The sequence below is a fragment of the Rhipicephalus microplus genome, chromosome 9 (assembly GCF_043290135.1).
Source record: "Rhipicephalus microplus isolate Deutch F79 chromosome 9, USDA_Rmic, whole genome shotgun sequence".
NCBI lineage: Eukaryota > Metazoa > Arthropoda > Arachnida > Ixodida > Ixodidae > Rhipicephalus > Rhipicephalus microplus.
Genome location: NC_134708.1, coordinates 26,586,391 through 26,603,802, shown reverse-complemented (window position 1 = coordinate 26,603,802; position 17,412 = coordinate 26,586,391). Strand labels below are relative to the sequence as shown.

The 17,412-nt window shown below is 46.5% G+C and overlaps 2 protein-coding genes across 2 annotated transcripts; one reads left to right on the top strand and one right to left on the bottom strand.

The window, feature by feature from the left end:
* Nucleotides 1-4,088: 4,088 nt before the first annotated feature.
* Nucleotides 4,089-9,646, bottom strand: LOC119164946 (uncharacterized). Its single transcript, XM_037417143.2, has 3 exons — nt 9,509-9,646; nt 5,759-6,059; nt 4,089-5,236 (listed from the first exon to the last, which is right to left on the bottom strand). The coding sequence occupies exons 2-3, from the start codon at nt 6,053-6,055 to the stop codon at nt 4,106-4,108; spliced, it is 1,428 nt and encodes a 475-aa protein (XP_037273040.2). The 5' UTR covers nt 6,056-6,059; nt 9,509-9,646; the 3' UTR covers nt 4,089-4,105.
* Nucleotides 9,647-13,873: 4,227 nt separating this feature from the next.
* LOC119165619 (uncharacterized) lies at nt 13,874-16,810 on the top strand. Its single transcript, XM_037417733.2, has 2 exons — nt 13,874-14,321; nt 15,581-16,810. Exons 1-2 carry the CDS (start codon nt 13,992-13,994, stop codon nt 16,673-16,675), a joined length of 1,425 nt encoding a protein of 474 aa, XP_037273630.2. The 5' UTR covers nt 13,874-13,991; the 3' UTR covers nt 16,676-16,810.
* Nucleotides 16,811-17,412: the final 602 nt, after the last annotated feature.

Below are 17,412 nucleotides of genomic sequence, written 5' to 3'. Positions count from 1 at the left end.
ACTGCTGCATAGGTCACATCTACACCCACGTTGCCCTTCACTTCTCTCTCTCTTCTCCTTTAATCCCCTCACCCCTTCCCCTAGTGCAGGGTAGCAAACCGGACGTGCGTCTGGTTGACCTCCCTGCCTTTCATTTCTTCCCTTCCTCCTCCTCCTCCTCAACTTCAGCGGAGGGCGCTTAACTACAATTGACGTTAACCCGCCGGGACGGCTGTATAATAGGAGTACATATGTAATATCTATAAAATTATAGATATAGAGCAAGTATAGAGTCATCGACCAAGGTCTTTTAGTCGGATCTCTCTTCATTAACTTCACCAAAGCATTTGATACCATCGATCATCTTATTTCAAACAAACTTGAAGTTTATAACATTTCTTGACCACCTTTGCAATTAATTCGTAGTTATTTAAAAGCCAGATCTTACAGAGTCCAGATTGATGATGTCATCTCCTCATCGAAAACTATAAATGTAGGTGTTCCACAAGGAACAATACTTGGACCACTTTTATTCCTAACGTTCATCAATGATTTGCCACAAGTAACACATGCACATTGTCTATTTTATGCCAATGACAGCCCCATCTTCGTATCTGGTAACAATCGTGGCTCATTGCAGAATAAACTAAACGCTAACCTAGCTGGTGTTCATTCATGGTGTGTAAAAAAACAAGCTGATTATTAACCCATCTAAGACAGCATTTATGCTATTCCATTCGTCAAAAAATCTGCTGATTCATCCTATTGCAGTTTCCTCAAATAACGATGTGATTTCAAGATCCACGACGATAAAATTTCTCGGTGTTGTTCTAGATGACAATCTGAAGTTCCACTATCATGCACAATCACTTATTCCAAAAAATCTCATCCAGCATTCATGTTATTATAAGAACTCGCTTTTTTTTCTTCTGGACATTCTCATGTCTTTATACTATGAATACATCATTATAAAAACTCGCTATTTTTTCATCTGGACATTCTCATATCTTTATGCTATGAGTACATACACTGTTACCTCTCATACTGCCTTTCACCCAGGGTTAATACATATTGCACAGATCTTCATCATCTAGAAATTTTGCAAAATCAGGCATTACGATTGGTTACATTTCAACATCACACATCTCCCTCTGCTCCCATATTCCGTTGTGCAAACGTTCTACCCTTGCGCATGTTATTCCATCATAAGGTGTCACTACTAATGTTTCGTCTTATCAATACCGATCTCAATATTCCAGGTTTTACTAACTCCAGCTTCATCAATAACAAAAATTGAAAATTTTAAAAGCGACTTATTCTACTCCTTCCTAAAGTTAGAACAAATTATGGACAATTTACTGTTGCTTTTTTAGGCATTTCAATTTGGAATTCATTGTCATCGGATATAAAGCCATCTTCATTATTCTCATTGAAACGTAAAGCTAAGGATCATTTCATTAAAACTTTGTTGGACACATAGAATTCAATAGGTTTTGTCTACCCTACTACTTCGCAATGTGCTGTTTGCCACTTCCAAGTGTTTCACCTTTGCCCATTTTGACACATATTTGCGTGTGTAGCTGTTCATGCCACTATTCCTTGTTTGAATTATTTTTGTGATTTCTTCTATCTGACTTTGTTAAAATTATTTTATCATTTACGATTGTGATTGTGTTGGTTGGCTTTTTGATTTTTCATTATTTATGAATATTTTATCCTTTATTACTAAAGCCACGGAAATTCTATAAAATAAATGACTCACTGTTCGTCTAGTTGCCTGTAATCCCCCATTTATGTTTTGTGAGGAGGTATCCCCGAGAGTTTTCACTCCGGAACCCGTGAAGTTGCACTTTTTGTCCACTTTGTAATCGCGTCAAGTTTAGAAACCACCACTGCAACCACAATTGATGTGTGATATGTTATATGTGGGGTTTAACGCCCCAAAACCACCATATGATTATGAGAGACGCCGTAGTGGAGGGCTCCGGAAATTTCGACCACCTGGGGTTCTTTAACGTGCACCCAAATCTGAGCACACGGGCCTACAACATTTCCGCCTCCATCGGAAATGCAGCCGCCGCAGCCGGGATTTGAACCCGCGACCTACGGGTCAGCAGCCGAGTACCTTAGCCACTAGACCACCGCGGCGGGGCCCGATAATGTCTTTTGCATAAATAAAATATCAAAACTTTTCTTTTCGATAACCCACGCCCTCATGGTTCGAAAACGAGTGTCTTTACCACTAGGCTACACACCCATTCGGCCACGAAAGGAATACATCTGCAGCACATCTAAACCACATGAATTTTGTACCCTTTGTCCAAAATAAATGCAGAAAAACAACGCTTTCTAGTCACATCTTACTGATTTTTTTTTGGTAAAGCATTAAATGTCCTCAGTGGGACACGTTGTAAAGCGGATGTGGAAAATTGCACAAATCAATATAGTTTTTTTTCTTTCCGAAATTCCATGCCAAACTTATGTTTTCAATGATTTTCCTGAGGCGGCTATTATATGCTGTGATTGTTATTGTTATATTGCTATTATATGCCGTGATTGTGATTGTTATATGCAATTGTTTCAATTGCATTTTACTGTAGCTCTGTCTCCCTGCTATGTACATCACAATCATTCTCAATTCTACATTGTACAAGAGGTCTCCTTGCAGTCTCTGACTATGGGACCTCTTTCCGTATATCATGAACATGTATTCTTCTTCACTTAGCACAATAAAACCTCCTTCTTCTTCTTCAGGAAAGTGGAGGCGAGAATGGGCGCGCCATCTAGAGGTTGATCAGAGCCTATCTTGCTGGGCAGCGAAGAGCCTCGAGTGGCTGCTCTTTATATATATGTTTCCCTATACGGTGGCGGCTCGCTTTGCCCCGATTTAAAAGATAGCATATCTTGTTTCAGTGGCGAACCGGTGCCGCACACACCATTAAATCTGTTCTTTACACGTGCCTCGAGGGAAGGACGCTCGTGCGCGTTACACTGAACACCTTCTTGCTACACAGAACGCGTTGGTTCGATCCTCACGAGGACCGATACTCTTTATTGGTGATTTATTTATTTACACCTACACTGGGTTCCCGCTCGTGTACAACGCTGTAGTTTTTGTGTTCCACCAACGACGCTTACGTTGACACCGAAACCGGAATTCCCGCCAAAGGATCTTTTAACACTAGCGCGTTGAACGACTCTATGCGCGGGGTCTGTGAAGCGAGTAGCGTGCACATGTAACCGCCGCCACGACCCAGTCGAATTGAGCGCGTCGCGGATTGAAGAAAGAAAGCGGTGCCTATAGCGCGAAACGCTACATATAGTCACCTAGTTCGCGGCGATTAAAAAGATATGTGAAAATGAAAGGACGTGCATGCGGACTCACCACGTCAGTTGGCACGGCAATTCAGTTTTATCAAATTGTGGTCGTCGCTCACACGTTAGGCAGACGGGTGTAGACAAGCTAAAAATGCCCGCACTGCACAAAAGAAATGCTTCGCATTTAATATTGAAGTTTTTGTGGGAGTGCTTCAAAGTGTTTTTATTGCTCTGCACAGTCGTCGCCTGCGTCACTTGGTCTGGTACTGCAAAACTCTATTGCGTAAGATGTGATCACTGATGACGTCTCGGAAGATCATTCACGTACTTTCAATTAAAAGACTTCTCGTATGAATGTGTTAATGAGAACGTTCCCGATAAACATGTAATTCTCACTTAATCATATTTATTGCTGGGGTTTTAGATGACAAAACTAATATATCATTGCAAGGCACTTGATATGAAGGGCTCTGCGTATTTCGACAAGCTGATGTTCTGTAACTTGCGCCTGAAGCCAAGTACGCGGGTACTTAGCGTTCCCCTCTACACCGAAATCGTGACCACCGTGACTGAAATCGAACCTACGACCTTTGGTCTGCTGCTGAAGAATTCTCGTTTGAACGTAAATTGCAAGTATGTATTTATGAGGCTATTGTTGGAGCCTGTGTCCCATACCGGCATTGAGTTCTGTTGAGCCCAAGTTTCTCATTCTATTTCCGGTTGGCTCTGATTAGCTACTGATCACACGAGCAGGGTGCCTACTTTTTGTGCGTCAGAAAAGAACACTCTAGTTTATGAGCAGCAGTTATTAACTAACAGTAACTTCAAACTTTATTTCATCGTCGTGGAGAAACCCTTCCGACTTCAGTGTTAGTAGTTTCGTCTTGAAGTGCGTGCCAGTAAACGGAAATCCTGACAGCAGTTTCTGCATGGGGCGATCCTTGTCTTGTTCGTCGTGGAGCACCGACACGCTGAAGGCTGCCGACAACAGGTGCGACGATTCAAGGAAGCCGCCACACTCTATACTGAGTATCAAACACTCGATTACACTTCTCTTTCCGGATGAGAAGTGGATCGCGAAGTACGTGTCTCTATCGTGGCATTGAGTTACAGTTGCGAACTTGCGACACGGTCCTAAACGGTCCAGTAACACGGAGGCATTTCTGACGGTCGCCAGGTACGTCTTGCGCTCATACGCTCTTCCGTGGAGGAGTGAACTGGACAGTGTCCTGTTCAGCACGTGACAGAACGATGGCCCTACCGGCCTGCAAATAACAGTAGGCGTTCTCTGGTCCGCATGCGCTCCCTGCCGCACGTCTTCAAGGGAGGCATTGGTCGCGTGGAACAGGAGCTCCAACTTGCGTAGGATAAGCTTCTTCTCCATGTTCCAAGGTATGAAGTCTTGGGTGACTCCACTGGAAGAATCCACAGGGCCCTTCTGGAACCGTTCCTCTTTTGAGGAGTCACGTTGGCGCTCATCTGGGCGTAGGTTTTCCAAGAGTGACGACATCGACGACACACCGCCAACAAGTTGGGCCAGTTCATTTCTCAGCGTTCGCTCTAAATCGCCAATCAAGCGGGCGATTTCGAGCACTTGCGCGTCTTGCTTCTTCGAGTGTTCCACGATTTCGTCCAGTTGAGACTGCATGACTGGCAGTTGGTTGTGGTCGATCAGCGGCGTCTTCAAGTCACTCACCGCAGCGTTAAATTCATGCCTGGCCAGCGTTTGATCCTGCGAAGGTGGTGGCTGCGTGCTCGCAGAAGCGGTCTCCGCTAGGCAAGTGGTGACGCAGTGTTCGGGTAGGTCTTTGTGCAGCAGTGTCACGTCACACCGTGGGCACTCGATTACGTGAAAACTGCAGTCTCGTTCGAAGTGCAGCAACAGAGCGTCCAGAGAACCCACGAACCCACAGCCCGCGGCTTCATTCCAGCAGTAAGCCTAAAAGAAAAAAAAAAACAGACACGAGGACTTCGTGAATTTACTGTCCCACATCACTGAAACGTGTAAGCTGCCCATTATTTCTTTGCCATTGTCTACTAGCGCAAAATGGCATTAATTACGTGTGAAGGTTTAGTGCACTATATGTGCAGCTAATACTGTACATATAGTGCACTGTAGCTTAACACTTGGTTACAGAAGGACCAACGGCGTACAAGGCTTCGTTAGAATAATTCATAGGGCTAACAAATCTAAGATATAAGCTACGAGGGCTCACGAAAGTGTCGAGTTCGCAGGCGTCGAGCAAGAAGTTGAATGAAGTTGTGGAAGACGAAATACGTTGGATATCATTGGGAGAGACTACGTCGTGCAGTGGACACAACATATGCCGACGATGATGAAACAAATAGGAAGTCACGTAGGTTCAACAAAACGAAAGAAAAAGAACAGGAACAAACACGCAACACGAATATTCGTGCGATCTTTCTTTCAATAAACCATGCACAAATATTTCTATTGTACCCTGAGGTGGCTCGACTTCCTGGTGGGCATGGGTACGACGTGACACTCTTGCACATCGAAGGGCTCTCGGTCTAAAGGACACGACGGGCCGGTGCCCAGTCCGGCGCTCCCTTCTCGGCACGGTTCGCACAACAGGTGGGAGCAGGGAAGCAGCACCGTGCTCGCGGGAATCGTGCCGCACAAGCAGCACACGTGAGTCTGCGGGACGTCTTCGGCAAATCGGGTGCGCCTCCAGTTGACGCCGCCGATGGCGTGCCCGCTCAGCCGGTACAGCCTCGTTCGACGATTATCGGGCATGGTGCTGTAAACAACAACAAAAAAGCAGGATCTCTTACGGAATCACCTAAAAATATGTCTTTTGAAAGGACATAGAAGCAATAGACCATTTACTTTCATTCTGTCGCCGATATTCTTATCAAAGAAAAAAAAGTATACCCTCTCGATTTAATTGAGAAGCTAAGTTTTGAAATAAATGTTGCAGTAATAATATTCTTTGGAGGGATTACATTGGGTTATGGTCACAGGGAGGTTTGCTTTGCTGTGTTTGCGTACATAATAGAAACAAAAAAAACATTACTTTTAGGTATATTATTATCTTCGGCTCCAAGCCTGTCTGATTGCCTGACCACTCGCTCGTGCAGCATTTTAGTTCATTTTCCATTGGATGGTTTTCAATACATTACTGATTTAAGGATCCTGCCGTCCAATTCTTGGCCAATCCCCCTTTGTGGGTGAGTGCCAGAATTATGAAAGGGAACATCACCATCACTTTTGAAGGCAGATTTTATTAAACTGTGTATATCACCGACACATCTGTCACCACGCGTAAAGCAGTAGAGTATATTTTTTTTTGCTATTGTGATGCCAAATGTGTAGGATTGTTCGCCAACGACCTGCGCAAACCTAAGTGCACACCTGTCTGCACGCTAATAAACAGCGCTAATAAACAGGAACTGTTTTTTTTTCAAACCAGTTTGAATTTGATGCTCTATCCTATCCCCTTCCTTTCTTTCCCCCTGGTCTACGTGTGTTGCGTCCTTCACATTTTTGCCATTATGAACCAACTAGCCAAACTACGTGGCATAGCGAGCCTTGTGATTTTTCTTCTCTCACTGCAAGCTTTTGTATGCAGCCCCGCCGCGGTGGTCTAGTGGCTAAGGTACTCGGCTGCTGACCCGCAGGTCGCGGGTTCGAATCCCGGCTGCGGCGGCTGCATTTCCGATGGAGGCGGAAATGTTGTAGGCCCGTGTACTCAGATTTGGGTGCTACGTTAAAGAACCCCAGGTGGTCAAAATTTCCGGAGCCCTCCACTACGGCGTCTCTCATAATCAAATGGTGGTTTTGGGACGTTAAACCCCACAAATCAATCAGCTTTTGTATGCAAGCTTTCGCGTCGTCTTACCTACTACTTCCGCTCACCCCCACTCCCTCATTTTTGATATCCTATCACAGAGCAAACGGGGTGGTGCCTGAATGATCGAGCCAGGAAACACAAACAAAAATTTAAGGAAACGCATATTTGGTGCACTTGCGCGCTGTTGAGACTGCGCTTGTGATCCACGATCAGGCTGGCCTTTCTACAGAAAGAAGGGGCGCCTTTAATTGCCCAAAACTGCCGGCGAAGGTCTGTAGGTGAGCGGGGCACACAGTCGTGCATGACAAACTGTGTGCCCAGTCGTGAAACACTTGTACGATGCATCGACTGCTTGTGGTGCAATTGGGCACATTAATCCTTTTCACATCCAGTATCGCGATACTGTGCAGGACACGGACATCTTCTAACGTTTTATTTTGTTTGTTTGTTGCGAAAGTGAGTTGACGTGTTTTTCAAGGGGGATGGGAAGACTTTCTTGTGCTAATTCGAGCAATGGCGATAAATGATGCCCTATAGATGCAAAGTATGGAAGACACGTGGTAAAAGCGCACAACGCCGTTAATGGCGAGATTGCGGAGGCAGTGTTGTCGACCCCTGCCGATAAATGTCTCGGGGCTGGCGCAGCATTCCAATGTTGTTTTCCCACAACCTAGCTCACGCGAGAAGAAATTTCGCAGGACTGTACGGCACATGGTATAGTACGTTATAGTACGAACACTAATTCCTTTAAAGTGGAAGACAGACATTTCTCTTTCGCGAGTCTTCCGTTAAGTCCGAACCAGCGATGTTTAGTATACTAAACATCGCTGGTTCGGGCTCAACTTGAAAATATGCTAGTGCTGATAATGCAGCACCCCATGACATATCTTGAGTAAAATTACCTATCCTCGTATTCAGAAACGACCCTTCCTTTCAAATTGACTTCTTACTACTTTCAAAGCAGGTAGCACAAACGCCTTTCAAATGCTCTGCGTTGAATGCGGTAGCAAGTTAAGATCAAGTCGTTGAGCACTTCTGAATACGGAGGTTAACTCATTGATGGTCGTTAGTGATGCTAGTGATATTATTGACATTCAAGTTCTGATACGCAGCAACATTATTCAATATCAGTCGCACTCAATAAACAACATCCCCGAAATTCAGTGTATTCCAGTAGCTGTAATCTTGCATATGCATTCCAGGATACTATTTCGCCTTTTTAACAAAAGTATGTCCGGTATATGCCGTTAATACTAGGACAAATATATCCTAGTATTTGTACTTCAGGCTGCCTGCACGTGCATTCCGATATCCGTATTCCAGAAAAACTTTCTCGGTATCGGTCCCAGCCCTGCTACGTAGTAGTTCTGCGCTAGACGACACTTGCGATTCGCAGGAAGACAGTAACACGCCGTTATGCCTAGTTCACACTGAAACATCCGCTTTCTACAGCAACCGAAATTCCCCTGCCGCCGAAACGCGGCGTCGTTCGCACTTGACGCGCCCCGCGCCGCCGAATATGCCATCTACTACGGGGCGAACGCGGGATGGATGTCCTGTCACCCGGTTTTTGTGGCGGCTCGCAAACGCTACTACGCTATCCGGTGGTGTATACTGCGACGATTCTCGTACGCAAGAAGCAAGAAAAGACAGTACTGGTTACTTTGCTGGCAAGTGACTGTCTTTTAATGCACGAAGAGCAGAAAAACCACCGACGCCAGCGGCGTTGGTGGGTTCGTTTTGCTCTGCAAGACCGCAACAAGCTCGGTCACGCCAACAGCAAGCTCGGTCACCTCTTTCACGAAATACGGAGGCGAAGTAGGCACAGAGTAGGTTAAACTCCCGTTGGTTTCAACAATCAGTTACGTGCACTGCGGCATAACAAGTGAGTAGGGCTTGGCTTGGCTGCCATTTTTCAAAATTCCTTGACTAGCGCTCCTATTGGTCCGCGGTGACCGATTCGGCGGCAGACGCCGCAAAAATCGGTCCGAGAGCGATCGGCGCGGAGAGGGCCCTTTCGGCGGATCTGGCCGCCGCCGAACCGGATTCGGAGCACTTTCAGCGGCCGGAATGCTCAGTGTTGATTGATTTGTGGGGTTTAACGTCCCAAAACCACCATTTGATTATGAGAGACGCCGTAGTGGAGGGCTCCGGAAATTTTGACCACCTGGGGTTCTTTAACGTGCACCCAAATCTGAGTACACGGGCCTACAACATTTCCGCCTCCATCGGAAATGCAGCCGCCGCAGCCGGGAATCGAACCCGCGACCTACGGGTCAGCAGCCGAGTACCTTAGCCCGGAATGCTCAGTGTGAACGCGGCCTTAGCGCTGCTCGTGCAGCAAGGACGCAGTGGCAGATGGCGGAGATTATAAAGAACAGTCTCATACTGCTTACCGTCTCACGACTGTCAGCGTCGAAGCACGTCCTTTCAAACGCTGCGGAAGGCCTCGATGTTATCCGCGGCGCGATACGCGGCGACCACGTTGGGAGAGCGCGAGTTTTAAGAACCGCTGCCGACGCGAACGCCCTCACCGCCGCGTGTCTGCGGTGCGCATCGATTGGCTGTGTGCGCCGCAGACGCGCTAGTTGAGAAACTCTGTTACAAAACCCGGAAATTCCCATAAACAAACGAAAGGAGGTTAGCAGAGGCACGCGCCATCTGGGAGCTGTGACACAAAACACTGTGCATCCTTTGAGCCGCAGAGTAATGAGCCATGCGTGTTATCGCATAAGTTACGGTGGCTAGAATTGGAGACGAGGGCGTATCCAAGAATTATTTAGCAGAAAGGGGGAGGGGGGGGCGTTGAGCCACTCAAAATGTATGTTTTTGCGTTCGTTTGTATTTGTGCGTGTACATGCATCCGTATGCAGTATTGAAAAAAAAAGAGAAAAAAATTTCGGAGCCCATGTTGAGAGGATTACAGTTAGGAAACACCGGCGTGTCTTGCACCCGTATGTCATTTTTCAGAAGGCAAGCCGTGAAGTTATGCACACTTTTGGCTTCATGAAGCTTGCGAGCTGATGCGAAGCAAAAATTCCGTCAAGCGTCCTAGTTTGTTTCTTCGCCAGTCGGTGGCGCCATAATCAGTTAATTCCAAAATTTGAGCCACTGCCGTGCTTGGATTTTGATACACTTCTAGTACACTCTATCTATAGGTGCCTGTCCGGAGTTGCGCCCGAATTACGGAAGAACTCCCAACTTCGAATTTGTTGCGCAAGGACGGGCAATCCCCTTCGCATTTCTTACTTGCTGGCGCCGCTTTGTCTCCTGGCGGCTTTCGCATACATCGCCGCAGATGTCGCATGGCTTGTTTACGTCACACAGAGTTTCGCGCGTGTGCCGTTGCACTGCCGGTGGTCAAGGTCGCTTCCGATAGAACGGCGGCTGCTTGTTGGCGTCGTATGCAGCGGCTTCGGGAAGTTCGCTTGCTCGGCATATTAGGACACGACAAAGAGATAAACTTGGAGCGCATGGTGTATTTTGAAGAATGGCGTTCCATTTGTGCAATAGGGCATCGTAGAGGCCCCATTTTATGAGTATTAAAAAATATAGGAACATACACAGACACATGCTGTGCTGTTGCTACACGTGTGCGATATATGTTGCTCAGTCACTCTAGTGCAGTTGAAGTGGTGGTACCCACGCCCATCACTGTAGTCAGTTCCGTAACAACAAAGTTAGAAGCCCCTACTCTATCGAAAAAAATGGGATAAGCGAAGTGTTACGTACGTGTGCGTGTCTTAAGTATTTCTTTCTTTCTTTCTTCCTTTCTTTCTTTCTTTCTTTCTTTCTTTCTTTCTTTCTTTCTTTCTTTCTTTCTTTCTTTCTTTCTTTCTTTCTTTCACGTCACGCCATGCTTCTCTAAGTTTTCTCTTCCTTTGTAGCGGGAATTAAACTAGCAACCACGAGTTTCAGTTGCCACGAGCAAACACGACGATCATGCGTTCATATCCAGGCGTCAGTGAAACCGCGGCAATGGCAAATGGCAAGTCAACTCGACAAAAGATCAGAATTGTCATATGGCAAACGGCTGATCACTGGCAAGACCAAGAACGAAAGGTCTTCAATTGTTGGAAAACGGCGCAAACGAATAAGCATGCGACCGGCGCAACTGCAAGGAGTGCATCTCTGCATGCTCGCCGGCGCCATGTGTGGTTCCCGTACGCCGTGGCCATCAAAATGTCAGAGTTACAGCATGATTTCCTTTAAGCTACGGCCTTGTTTGCCGGACCCTTGTTGCGACGTCACTAGACTGACGGTGTTTTAAACGAAGTAACTCCGCTCTGGCGTCTACCGCGGAAGCTACCTGCGAAGTGATAGCGGTCTTTGGTAGCTGTCCGACGTTAACGATGGTCTAGCGGTTACCAGCCAATGCCAGAGGAAGTGGTCAACAAAAATCCTGACGTCCGTGCGACTGTCCAGGACATCTTTTTTGGAGATGACTTACTAGAAGGCCCTCGAGAGTGAAACCAACTACTAAGTCTCAAGGCTTCGCTACACGGTTCGTTATATCCAAGACTAGCTCCACTGGTGTTCCGAGAGATGTGGTTATCGCCCACTCTCTTCTACAGCGCTGTAAAAACTAAAGCGTAGATGGGGACTTTGTCCTTCCCGGCTTCACAATGTTTTCTCTGACCACGCTGTACAAAATTCACAATGCGAGGCGATCGATTGATTTGTGGGGTTTGACGTCCCGAAACCACGATAAGATTGTGAGACGCCGCACTGGATGGCTCCGGAAATTTCGACCACCTGGGGTTTTTTGACGTGCACCCAAATCTGAGCACACGGGCCTACAACATTTCCGCCTCTATCGGAAATGCAGCCGCCGCAGCCGGGATTCAATCCCGTGACCTGCGGGACGGCAGACAATTCGAGGGGAGATAAGTTAATTGCGAAGTCAAACGATTCCGCTAGGAAGAACATGCATGCAAGTGCGTAGCGAAACGCGGAAGCGTTTGGATCATTACTGGTAGCATTGCCATACGAACACCGATCAAACAGGACTGTAAACCAATGACGTGATGAAATGAGGCGAAAAAAAAAACGAGAAACAATGTGAATGAACGACGCACTAGCCCTTTGTGTTTTTGTAGCCGTTGTTCAGGAGTCGTTTCAGTTATATTCTATCCGAAATTATGTAGCTGTGAAGCATATCTGTGCCGACGTCCCCCTTACACAATCACAATGACCCTTGCGGGCTCTCTAAGGTACCGTAAATAAGAATAACAATATATATATATATATATATATATATATATATATATATATATATATATATATATATATATATATATATATATATATATATATATGATTCAAAAAAATAAACTCTGTGGGCCCGGTGCAAATATAATTAGGAATAAAGGAGCACACTTACGAAAATTTGATAATTGTTTACTCTACGTTTCGGCCGTGGCACGGCCTTCGTCAGGATTAACAGAAACACGAGTATGTGGCCGCTTTTATGGGCAGGCATGAACACGTCAGTACAAAACAAGTGCGATCAGCATGTGAGTGTCACAAAAATTCTTTGAAACAGCCGTGACTACCCTATCAAAACCATTAAAAATGTAATACAGTAGACAAGATTGTGGGCATATAAAAGGCATTTGTAACATTCACCATTGACGACGAGGATCACGCATGAAGATATATAAATAAATATGTGATAACCTTTAGGAAGTATATAATACGTCAGGGATGCTTCTTTAAATATTTTTCAAAATTTCGGACGTCAGGGCATCGTAGAAAGGCATGACACTTTGCCTACGCATTCGTTAATGCCGGATAACAGACTGTTGAACTTGTGAATCAAGAACGATTCTCGAATTTCGCGATCATGGTGCGATTTGAAGCCCGATTCTAATAGTGTCACCATAATCTTGTCAAACGGATGACCTGGTAGATGAAAATGCTTGGACAATGGAAGATGTGGCAAACTGTTTACGTGTGATTTGTGGTCGGATGCGAAAAGATGTCTCGGTTTGACCGATGTATTGCATGTGGCAGATTGAGCATTCAAGTAAGTAAATGATGTTGCTGCTATCGCAGTTTAAGTCCACTTTAATCCTAAGTGAAAACTTAGATGCCGTGCTTTTAGCAACAGTCGCAGTGGTCATGTGCGCACAAACTTTACATCGCGTTTTTTTACAGAGGTGACAACCAACGGGAGCAATGAATCTAGTCTTGGAAGAAGTTACCATGTCGCGCAAATTCCTTGATCTCCGATATACAACCCGCGGTGATTCAGTGAAGATGTCCTTAAGCCGATAGCTCTGTGTCAGTAAGTTGTAATGCTTTCTGAGTATATGGGACACGTTAGGAATAGATGCAGAATGAGTTAGAACGAGGTTGGTTCGGGAAGGTGGCGCTAATCGCTTGTCCTTACTGATGAGCTTTTTCCGATCGAGACATTTGGCCCGTTGGAGAGCGTTGTCAATTATTTGTGAAGGATATTATTGTTCGGTTATTGCTTTACGGAGCTGGTCGCAGTTCCTTTATTCTTAGTGCTCCTTTATTTTTAATTATATATATATATATATATATATATATATATATATATATATATATATATATATATATATATATATATATATATATATATATATATACTCTCGCATCATTCTCTCTTTCACAAACAGCGTGATAACAGTTCACCGATCACGGATAGCAAAAGGGCTGTTTCTATTACGTTTTGAAGCTATGACGTGGCCATGGGGCAGCCACAGGGGCGGTACGCGATAACCTTGGAATAATCACAACTTTATATCTTCTTGCGGTTACGTCAGGTGGAGCTCACGAGGCTACCCAAAATAAGATCATTGAGAGACACAGCCAGCGCATTTCCTCGTCAGCGCCGTACTCGGAACTTTCATGTCTGAAGGTCAGTCACCCACCACCACGGCGGATACCAGACATGTGCACTTTTTTCGTGAGCACCCCGTCATGGGCGTCAACTACAGGCCCACAAGGCTCGTCGAGAAGTTGCCGCATTTGCGCGTGTGTGACGTCTGCCGCATGGTTCCGAAGTTGATACAGCTGTTGCCGTGCGATCACGTCCTGTGCGTAATGTGCCACAGATCCAGTTGCGAAGGCGTCGATGGGATTTCCCCTAATGGGCGCTGTCCCATGGATGGAAAATCGTTCTCAACGTTGGAATGCAGGGGCCACGACTTCCGCGACATGAATCCAGGCGACCTGAAGGTGAGAACCGAACTCTATTGCGGAGGCAGTGTGTCCTATTCGGTGGCCGCCGGACATTCGTTTTCAGGGCAGCCCTTACAGTCCTGTCACTTGGTCACTGAGGTTGACAGCTAGGCTATCTGGTGACTGATCCTTATCTTCTAAGGTGAAGTAGCGCACTTTGGACGGGGACAAAGGAGTCTCTCTTGTGGGGTCCTTACGCGGAGGACACGGCATTGTTGTCGTGTTCTTCGGGCGCGACACAAGTGTCATCTTTATCCGAAGTACAAGACTTTCTTGTCGTGTGTTTCGTACAAAGACGACGCGCTTGTCTTTGTTCGTGACCATAGTGTGCTACTTAAGCCTACGGTACGATATTATGGTCATGCAGTAGTGAATACAGGGCACTAACAGGGCTAACGACACTCTAAAGCAATGCGAAATAAACAGACGAGGTGAAAAATACTGTCAATTACACAGTCAACCCACACGGTATCGTAATAATTTACTTAAAATCATGAAAAAGACTACCAAATTATGGGGCTGAGACCTGCGCCTCACGTGAGTGGAAGCCACCACCTCGACGAGCGTGCGTGATTGCCAAAGGAATCGCTGGGTGGCCCTTGCTGCGCACCTCCTCGGTCTTCATGGTAGCGGAGCCGCATTAAGCGCAAGACTTAGAACTGTACGCAAGAATCACATTATCGCGCGATTCTTCATTGTCGCTGCGTGTGGCCACTCCACCAATCGACGCACAGAAGTGCACAGTGATAATAGTGCGCCTTATACGTGAGCCTTGCAGTGGTTGCACCCGCTGCGCCAGACATGAAAGCTTCAACGGCGTTACATGTGGGCGCTACCGACAGCTAATTCCGTTTTTGCGGGGCGTATACCCGCTAGTGACCAAAACCACCCTCCGGAGCATGCGCCGTTTGAGAGCGGAGCACGCAAGATTTTGCGTTAGCGCTCGTCGCCATTTCGCATGCGTCATATTCTCTCCTCTACTGCCCGCGTCAAGTGATGGAAGTAGCGGGCGTCACCCAATAAAAACGTGGCGTATACGTGGCGTACTTCAAGATTACCTCGTATAACGCTGGCCTTAAATACACTGGTAAAATGACCCACTACTCTTTCCTAGGAATGTTGGTTCGATTGGTTGTCTGACAAAGAAACTGGACTCTCGAACAATCCCCGTTGTTGCGTATACTGACAAAGTGAAAGCGGATATCAGATGAATAAGCAGCTTTCCGTTTTTTTTTTCTTTATTTTTTCATGTCAAGGTCTACTGCTGGAACGAGGCTAACGGATGCCAGTTCGTTGGGCCCATGGAAGAGATGCTGCGCCACTACGACAACGACGAATGCCAATTCCACGTGGTTCGCTGCTTCCGCTGTGGCGCTCGCGTCCTGCACCGCAAGCTCTCCGCACATTACTTGTCTGCCTGCAACTACGCTCTCACTTCCTACGGCGAAGACTACGCTTCTTGGGACTCCGCGGCGACGATTGTCAGAATAGTGCATGCTTCTCTGAAAAAAATGAACGCGGTTCTGACGAACCCGCACCACTACCAGCTAGAGTCGACCTTCCGGAACTGGATGAAAGAGCTGGTCGAACAGTTGAGAGAACACGAATCCCGCTTGGCGGTGTTGAGTCGCGAGGTGAAGGCACCAGCACAGCCCGGGAGTTCCCGGGCTTCGGCTCCGATTTCGCCCGTGACGGAGTACCAGCCGAGGAACTTGGGCGACTTATTGGAGGACGCGGCGTACATGCGACTCTACCCTCCAATCTTCTTCGCCGACTTGCCTTCGGACCTTATGCAAGCTATGCGACCGACTTCCCTCCAGGTGTACCCACAGCACGCCTTCTCCAAGGACTCGGTGCGGGGGGGCGTTCAGGGTATTCTGTATTTGGCCGAGCCTACGTTGACGACGCGCAGCTGGTCGGAGGTTCGTGGTCCGGCACGGTACCTGCTCACCCTAAGGAACTGTGACACCGATGTGCCGTTGAAGGGAGAGGACGTCTTTCTCGCCAAGGTTACCGTGTTGCACACGCTCAACTGCTATTTTACCGTTGAAGTCTCTGTGGGCTACCGGTTGATCTACGTGCGCATTGAGCTTCACGGGGCGGGTGCGCAGGGACCGCAGGGCTCATTGATTTCTCTGGGGGTGACGGTGTTCGACGGCCAACCGAGCAACGGCCTTCAGATGTCCTATTGCGAAGATCCGTGTTTTTGTAAGCGTGACGCAGACCGGTTGCTGCACTTCCGCCGTACTTACACGGGAAACGTATATTACCTGAAAAGGAAGGGTTTCTTCCGCGACCGAACGATGCAGTTCCAGATCGAACTCACGCACAACCAAACTGCGCGTTCGTAACTCTACAGCGCCTAGCTCAAGTTTTAGTCATTGCTTATCTCTTATTCGATCATCGTATGTCCATTTAGACGCGTGCGTTTTGCATTATTTTAGCGAAGTGTTGACTGCAGTTCAATAAAGTGGTGGCTGCGAAAATTACTGTGCTTCATTCTTCATGCCTGTCAGGTGGTTTATTTTGGGTTGCTTTAAGGAAAAGAGCAGATAGTTAGGTATTACGTTTCTTTAGTTCAAGTGTGGAGTACACACACTGACGCTTCTTTAATACGTAGCAGTTTAACTAAATTGCGTAGTGGTTGCCGCGAATGTTAATGTAAAGAGTTCTCGCGGTGCTTGATGATTCACTATGATGAACAAATTCTTGCGCAACATTTCTTAGATCACGGACGAAACAGATTCTGACATGCGCCCATCCATGTCTCTTTTGTCTGATGCCTAAATTTTTTTTTGTGCCAGAATTAGCGAGTCATGGAGTGTCGACCACAGGTTGGCTAATTTAGTCATGAATCAACTGACTCCGACTCATATCGAGCAATGAGTCTGAGTGAGTACAGGTGAATAATATTTTGGTCAATCTGAGTCTGAGTGAGTCTGCTTGAAGAAAACTATCGCAAATGTAAGTTAGGGTTAGTTCGGCCCTGAAAACATTTGGTGAGCGTGTGTCCGAGTGAGTCGAAACCGCAATATATATTTCTTGAGTAAGTCTGAGTGAGTCGCACCTTCTTTTGCTGACCTGAGGA